We start from the raw sequence: 8,688 nt of genomic DNA, 5'->3' as shown, positions 1-8,688 counted from the left end.
TATATAGATAGTCATCAGACTATATAAAAAACTGCATGCAGATTACTGGCCCACTGAATGAGATTTTTCTGAGCACAGAGTCTAGAACTATGCATTTTAACTAGTTTCCCAGGTGATTATTATGTAGACTTAAGCTTGAAAACCACTGCATATAATGCAGGTGAAGGAGACAGTGACCTATTGTTAAATTACATCTTGATAAAGATATTCCTTTAAAGGGATGCATTGCAAAACACCTTTATCAAATATTGCCAATCCTTCTTAACATGGTAATTATTATTTTTAGCAACAATAATCTATGGCAACAATGGGTACATATTGGAATGATATCATTCTTGGTTTAAAAAGTATCAAATTTTTTAATGCCTATGTATTTATTACACAGATGTCAATGGTATTGCAAAGTAGTCATGGCCAGATCACATATAATAAGAGGAATCATGGTCTGGTATTAAAATCACTATTAGATCAAGTAACTACTAAAACATATTCAGTGGAAAACAAATGGAATTTTTATTATCGCCCAATGATTGCATGGGAAATGACTACAATTTATACTCCTTCAAATCTTAAATTTAAAAAAAAAATTTTTAAATATGAATTTCATTTTAAAAGGAAGCTTGAACTGTCATTAAAATCATATATGTTGGCTGATCATATTTTCTTAAATTGTATTTCCAAAGCAATATTTTAACCTTCATTTCTTCATCTTTCAACAAAATTTCCTAAGTGCTATTTATCAGATGTCAAGTCTCAAAAAAACAAATTCCCCGCACTGTCTCACAACAGAGGTACATGCCTAAAGATTTTGAATGTAGTCGTTGCTGTAATAGAGATGTGTGCCTGGTACACTGAGCTATAAATTGTGGCCAATTAGTAAAAGCTAGCCTCTATAATGTAAAACAATAAGGCAGAATATGTTAAATACTAATATAAACAGTGTTGATATTTCAAATGACCACCCATGATTCCAATATCTAACGACATCAAATAATAAAAGTTGCCACTTTAAAAATACTCCATTTTTAGTGCTCGCTTTGGCAACACATATACTAAAAATATTCCATTTTCTTTAAATTATCAAAACTTTGAAAACTCTTAACATAAAAACACGCTATGACAGTACAAGTATAACTGAGATGTTTGCCTAATCTACAGCCAATATGTGTTAGTGTAACTAAGCCACATTGACGATTTTATGAATCAACAATCTGTGGCAGAAAGGAAGTCCAATGAATGGTTAGATTCTCACTTACACTAATAGAAAGGAATCTTTAGTGAAATCAAAGGACCTGGACCGCAGCCTGCTCTTATCTCCTTGGACAATTCACTTTTCCTCCCTAAGTTTCATTTTCTCACATGTGAAACGTAAGGATCAACTAATGGTCGTCATGGTTCTAGGAATCTATGCTTTGGGGTTAGATTGTGATGACACAGTTCCCTAGCATTTTGTCTGACTGCTCTCAGTTACTCAGATGCCCATTCCCATTGAAGTGGAAAGAATTACACTCTAAAGCAGTAACTAGCTCAGTCAATTAGCACTCCTCCACCTCTCTCAGATTCTCCAATATCAAAATAACCATGAGAACCATGTTTATATTCAACTGAATACCTGGCAAGGACTAACCCACTGGCATACTTTGTAGAGATATATAGTATAGCTCTCTTAATGAAGATTTCAAAAATCTCAAGGAACATTTATTGCAGGAAAATTAGGATCACTAACCTGTGCTGAACTCTTTTCAAGTTTTTGGACTAAATTATCCCAGCGCTGGGCAAAGTTGTCCAGCCATGTTTCCATCTTTTGGGTTACTGTTGTATTTTTGAGTGTTGAAAGAAGATCTTGGTTAAGTGAGCAGAGTTTGTCCATGGTTTGCTTTTTCTTTTCTAGATCTGTTTTTAAAGCCTGTTAAAACAAGGAGGGACACAGAATAAGCCTAGGTTACATTTCATAAAACACTACAGTTCAATTTGCTTTTGCATTTATTTTCTCATTGGAATAGATATGATCACAATCATGTCTACAAAGGACCAAGAGCCCATAAAAATATAAGTAGAAAATTAAAATGCCAATAATCTTTCCAAGAAGCTTGAAGAATAAAAAATAAAAGTCAGAAATAAACACCTAGTAGAGGAACTTAAAAGCTACTTTAAAATATTTGAAGATCTGCCAAGTAAAAAAGTAGCCTTGCTTCAAAAGGCAAGAGCAAGATCAACATATGGAAATTACTTTTTAATATTTAACAGATGAGTGGAAGGCATGGTTCTTGAATATTAGTGAATTTCCTCTTAATTCCTGATAAAATTCAAGTGAAATTCCACATGCCAGGAGTACGGAAGAGAACATGGTGAATTGAGATGAACGTGGCTAATTCTGAAATGCTGTGATTATGTGGATAAATTTGCAACATTACTTATTTCCACAATTTTTATATTCTTTTCATTATTTGGATATAAAAACCTTGTTATGAAGTTTACTGACTTAAATTTTTAGCATCTGTTATTCAATTATATTTGGCTATTTGAGTAATTATCTTCTAAACTTAAGTTTAAAGTCCATTAAGTAATAGAACTTAAGTAACTGAGTATGAGACAAATCTTTTGGAATCACTTGTATGTTTTCTAAACATGAGTGTATATATGAAGTAATTGTTATATCATTCATATTCCCAAAGTTCCTGAGAGTTATGGATGGTTGCACATACCCTTCGGTTGATATAAAATAAAGAAACAAAGTGGCTTGTGTGAAATCAGTAGATCAAGAGAGTTTATTCCTTCACTTTACCCATTAAGGTTACCCCGCACTTTGGGAAATGTAATTTCCAGCTCCTAAATACAAATCCCTGACTTATAAACACAGAACAAGAGGAAAGAAAGTAGAGAATTATTTTGTAGCCCCACTACAATCCTCTCTTTCTGGCAGTAGCAAGTACAATGAACATAAACCAAGCTGTGAGACCTGTCTTTCCAAAACAAATGCAAATTTACTTAAGAAGGACTAACATTACATATTGCATATAGTAAAGAAATTGTCATGAAACAGATGCACCAATTGCTTGTGAACCGAAGTGTCATCCACACAGAGAAATCAATACACATCCCCTGCAAACGACACTTTATGTATCTCATTTTGGCATGCCACCTGCATTGATAGCTCTAAACTGAAGAAAGCTCTGGCGTCTCCTCAATTAGTTCATCCTTTATTCAAAATCTACTTCACCTGGTATACCTCATAGTGTCATCTAACTGCTCATCATTTTTAAGGAATAAAAGCAAGTTTTGAAGTTTAGTTTTAATTTTTCTTCAATAATTAACTTTTTTCACTATTTTTCTAAGTTTGAAAGGATGCAATAGACCAAAATATAAGCTAAGATATGTAAGTTGAAATCATATCAAAATAAAATTCTCAGCATGGGAATTTAGTGATAGGTTTTATACATTGATTATGTTTGTTTAATTCATACGTTCACTTTCTATTAAATTTAAGTGCATATTTGGATAAGCAGTAAACCAACATTTTCTTCTTTTTTTTTATTATTTATTATTACTTATGCCTGGTCTTCCTAGGTAGCCTCCCATCCAAGTACTAACCAGGCCTGACCCTGATTAGCTTCCAAGATCAGACATTGGGCTTGTTCAGGGTGGCATGGCTGTAGACCATGCACCGTGGCTCCACTGGGGCATGAACCCAGGACTCTTTGCGTATACAGCAGATGTGCTAACCACTACACTATGGAACTACGTCCTAGGACCTACATTTGACTTGTCAATGTAGACTCCTCTACTTCTTTATGATGTCTCATTTTCCTTTTTTTTTTTAATTAACTTTTGGCATGCGTTTATTTTGTTGTAAGCCATCTCGAGTTCTTTTTAGAAAAAGACATGATTGAAATAAAGATATATACTTAAAAATAGAAAGATATAAATACAATCAATCCTCTTTGGCTTACCATCTATCTCAGAGCTTAAGGAATTATTTTTGAAAAGCTCTCTCTACATGTAAGGCTTAGGGGTGTACCCATTATTTAAACTAAATGTGTAATGACTTGGAAATAATTCAGAATGAGGGCTGAGAGTTATGTTTAAAGAAGAGGAAACAATTTGCACTGGAAATATATGGGCAACCTCATGTTACCTAAACAGCTTTTCTTAGATGATCTATAAAACTAATTGGATATCCAAAGAGATTTAGTGGCAAATGAAACTAAGCCTCCTGTGTTCACTTTAAACCAAATGAAGAAGCATTTGGTGAGCATTACAAAAATAAAGGAGAAAGTCATAATTAAATACTATTAGGAAACATGCTCTCATAGTAAATTAAAAACATTATTATAAAATTGAGGACTTATCAAATCAATATATTTTTACTTAAATCTATATGACAAAAACACTGTGCTAATAAAAGCTTCCATCTAGTAAATTCTAGATCTGCTTTTACAAAGTGGTGATGCCAGGTTAGGTGTTCTACCTTAATTTGTTTCCTCTTGTTTGCTCTTGATCTTTCTCTCTCCCCATTATTTTCCAGTCCTTGAATGGCTCTCCTACCATAACCAACAGAAGGAGAAGGCAGGAAATCCTGGCTGGTACCAGACACACTGAATTACAGTAATGAATTACCTCCTCCCATCTATCCTTGGACAGCAATTCTTTTCAGCGTGAATTTCATGTATGCATATTAAATAACTATGATTTAACTGTTAGTAATTATAAGAGTATAAAAAAGATATCTTTCTGCCTATCAAAACCTGATCATAGGTCTCGATCGTAGGTCATGAGTACCAGAGACCCACAGATCTCTATAAAACTCAGGAGGCAAAAGGAAGTTCTAGAAAACTTGTACAAGGCAGAGGTCAGCTAGGATCTTAAAAGAAGAAATATATTTTATTTTCTTAGAAGCCAGACACCTGTACCTACCCAAGGTAGGCAAGAAGGTACAATCAATAAATCAGATTGGGCCAGTAGCAGAGACAGGCAAGAGACAGATAAGCTGCTCAGGAAGACAGAATAGGCATGTTTTATCGGGATAAGGCTAGATGATTTGAAGTGAAAAAAAGAATGTACACTTACAAAAGGACCAGGAAATCTTCACCCTATTCTCATCTGAAGTATTCTTCAGAGAATAATGCTAGGGCAATTTCTCTTACACTGGCACAATTAAATTTTGTACCTATTTTATGTGTAGTTAAGTACTTTAATTTATTCTAATCACCTCTTGTTATACTTAGGTAGACTGATCCATTTGGGGAGGGGCGCGGCGCGGAAATGTTCTTAGCTTGAGGGAACATCAGAATCTCCTGGAGGGCTTGTTAAAATGCAGATTGCTGAACCATACTTCCAGGGTTTGTGTCAATAGGTCTGAATTGAGGCCTAAGAATTTGCATCTAACAAGTTCCCAGGTGATGCTGATGCTCCTGTTCCAGGGTCCACACTTCAAGAACATTAATTCTACCTGGATGAATTCATTGAGAATAAGCACAGGAGTCGAGGTCAAGGTAGCAAGTCCTGGTAAAAATGCACCATCAACTGGGACTTGCTGAGCTCCCATAAGCATTCTGTCCTTGCCATCTGATCCCAAAGCCACCTGGGAGTGCCGTCAATTCCACAGGACTCCTATAGTCCCTGCACATTACATTTTCTTGGATTGCCAAGCTTCCCAGAGTTGTCCTTCCCTGGCAAACACCACCAGTCCTTTGCCACGTGTTGCAGACTTCCCCAGAAACATCCCTCTTGCAGATTTGGGCCTTCCCCTGATAGCCTACATGATTCTAGCCTTCCCCTGATAGCCTACATGATTCTATAGGTCTTAGAATTTTCCTCATAAGGAGTACAGTTTCTTCTCTCCTTTTTCTTCTATCCTTTACCACAAATAAAAATTCAGTTTTGATCATAAAAAATAATAGACCTACATGATTTAGCTAAAACTACAGATCTAGAGGAAATGAAATACTTGACCCCTCATATCCTACCTCAAATAAAAAGTAGAAGAAAATCCCATGGGTTGTTAGTGATAACATTTCAAAACAAATTATACTGATTGTAAATAAAAAAGAGTTTTAGCACACTGTATATATACCTAGGTATGTCGCAGAAACTGGTGACAGATGGTACCTGTTTTGGGTCTCAGATTGTGACATATTTTAATGAACATTAAATTCTTATTCACTGCCTGAGTCAGCAGGGGAATTTTACCTCAAATTCTAGACCAGCTGTCAGGTTTTGTTAATTGGTTTAAACTATCAAACGGTAAGACTTATCCATAATATATTTTCACTTTGTTCACGAGTAAGGTGACATAATTTGAATTTTAATCATATTGGAAAATTATTGAGACTTTGCTAAGAGAGGATTGTAACAGCCCTGAGGCTAGTAAAGTCTTTTACACACAAAAAATGTCAACATAGTGGCATATGATTGTTCAAAATGACAGTTCTCAATTACAGTTATTTTTTTTTTTGTCAAGAAATCAAACAATGTGACAAGTTTTGAAATAGCTTAGAAGGCCTAGACCTGAGTCTGAATGTCTCAGTGCTCATTTTAACTCTGCTACTAATGTCCTATGACACTTTGTATACATGTCATGTGTTTTTTCCTAAGCCTTGATTTCCTCTTCTGAAATAACTTTCTCTCTCTCTTCCTCTTCATGCACAATGCTACTTAGTTCAGTTCTTCTATTTTGTCTCCTTACTACCAAAAGTCTCATTACCAAAGAGAATTCCAAAAATGCAAATATGATTGTTATCAAACTCTCAATGGCTCCCCATTAGCTATAGAACAAAACTACAAATATATCTCTGATATTTCTACATTCTGCCAATATATATATAGATTACTTTTCAGAAACCTCTCAAGTCATATCATCACTCAAGAAGGCATATATTCTTTGAGAAATGATTTCTTAACAATAACAGGCTAGCTTATAATAACCAGGAATATATAAGTGAATCTATTTTAAATAAAAAAGCTTAAAGGTTAGTAATTATGGAACAAAAATATATGACATAAATATTTGTAAAATGGTACAAATTTAACAGAGGAAAATTATTTAAGATTAAGTAAATGATTTCATTATTAAGTGTAATATATAATATTGATACAGATATAAATAGATTCACTTAGGTAAAATTATGAAATAGTAACATCAAGTCATCACTTAATAGAATTGATCAAAAATAAAAAAGAAATCCTAATTATGGAATATTTGACTTGAAAAATAAAGCTTATTATTAGATTGGCTTCTCCTTTACTAGAAAATAAAAAGATTCACAGTGAAAGAGAAGTTTTAGAATTTGTTTCCTATTCTGTAAGGTTCAACTCAAACTGAATCATCTCAATGAAGACTTTCCTGATTGTCTTTGTACTAGCAAAGTTCCCTCATTTCTCAAAGTTAATGCCATTTGGTTTGCTTTAATGTTTTTTCTTTGCTTCCCAAACTAGAGTATAAGCTCCTTATATGTGAGGATAATCACTCTATACTTCTCATATTTCTCAGACAATCTATTTTAGTCTATTGCTTTAGAATCATGCTGTTTAGAACTTTATGGAACACTCACATGTACTTCTTAGTGTTACATTTTTAAATTTTAACTGTAGTCTTATTCCAGGTATATATTTCTTTAAGAGTATATTTCTTTAAGAGTATAATTTTGTCTGGAAAAACAAAGTTGAAAATCTACCTATATCTTATGGAATTAATGTTTGTATCCTTCCAAAATTCACACATTGAAGGCCTAAACCCCAATGTGATAACATTAGGAGGTAGGGCTTTGGGGAAGTATTTAGGCTTAGTTGAGGTCATGACAGTTGAGATCCCATTAGTTCCCTTTTAAGAAGAGGAAGAGGCACCTCCATCTCTACCATGTGAGGATACAGCAAGAAGGTGTTGTCTGGAAGCCAGGAAAAGGGCCTCACCAAGAACCAAATCTGTCGGCACCTTGATCTTGGATTTCCCAGCTTCCAAAACTGTGAGAAATAAATGTCTGTTGTTTAAGGCACCCAGTCTATGGTATTTTGTTAGAGTAGCCCAACCCAAGACAATATAGCTTTCCCTATTTTAATTAAGAAAAGTAACAATGTGATATAATTTAATAGATTGACTTAAGCAAGAGCAATGAACATTTGGTTTAAGATTTGAAAGAATAGAAAGATGAAAAAAATGGTGTTAATATAGACTATAGGATTAAAAAAATACTACTGTAAACTAACACAATACATACAGCCAGTTTTTGAAGACTTGTTAACATTTCACTTTGATCTTTAAAGCCACTCGTGTGAATCTTGCTCACTGCATCTTCTTTTTCTGAAAGCCATGTACTAAAAAGGCACTGAAAGAAAACAGATAATTCCCAAAAAGGAATTAAGTAATTATTAAAGTAGACCATCACATTTTTGCATTTATTCATTTAACATCTCTCCATGTCTTTCACTGATAAAATTTTCCCCACATGACTCACCTGTTCTTCAGTAAAACGTTGCCACTTTAGAAGGATGTCTTGTAAAAGAACCCAGCGATCTTCTGTCCACCTACAGATGTTTGCCCATCGATCTCCCAGTACCTGGGGAAGAGACAACCCACCACAACATCAGCAAACAATTAGTGGTTAACTGAATTCCATTAAAAATGACAAGAATGACTGAGGAAAGTATCTGATTTTGAGTCTCCTATGTGTACTAGTTATAAAAGACACTCTT

General features: G+C 34.2%; 1 protein-coding gene across 1 annotated transcript in view; it reads right to left on the bottom strand.

Moving 5' to 3' along the window:
• The window catches only part of DMD (dystrophin), a 1,580,480-nt gene that overhangs the window by 1,336,516 nt on the left and 235,276 nt on the right, over positions 1 to 8,688 (bottom strand). Inside the window, exons 12-14 of the mRNA XM_006911463.3 lie at positions 8,451 to 8,552; positions 8,214 to 8,321; positions 1,727 to 1,906 (exon numbers count right to left, since the gene is read on the bottom strand). Of these exons, the coding sequence (XP_006911525.1) occupies positions 1,727 to 1,906; positions 8,214 to 8,321; positions 8,451 to 8,552 (390 nt within the window). The remainder of the gene's footprint in view (positions 1 to 1,726; positions 1,907 to 8,213; positions 8,322 to 8,450; positions 8,553 to 8,688) is intronic.

This window comes from Pteropus alecto, unplaced genomic scaffold (assembly GCF_000325575.1).
Source record: "Pteropus alecto unplaced genomic scaffold, ASM32557v1 scaffold414, whole genome shotgun sequence".
Lineage (NCBI taxonomy): Eukaryota > Metazoa > Chordata > Mammalia > Chiroptera > Pteropodidae > Pteropus > Pteropus alecto.
This window is presented reverse-complemented; position numbering and strand designations above follow the sequence as displayed.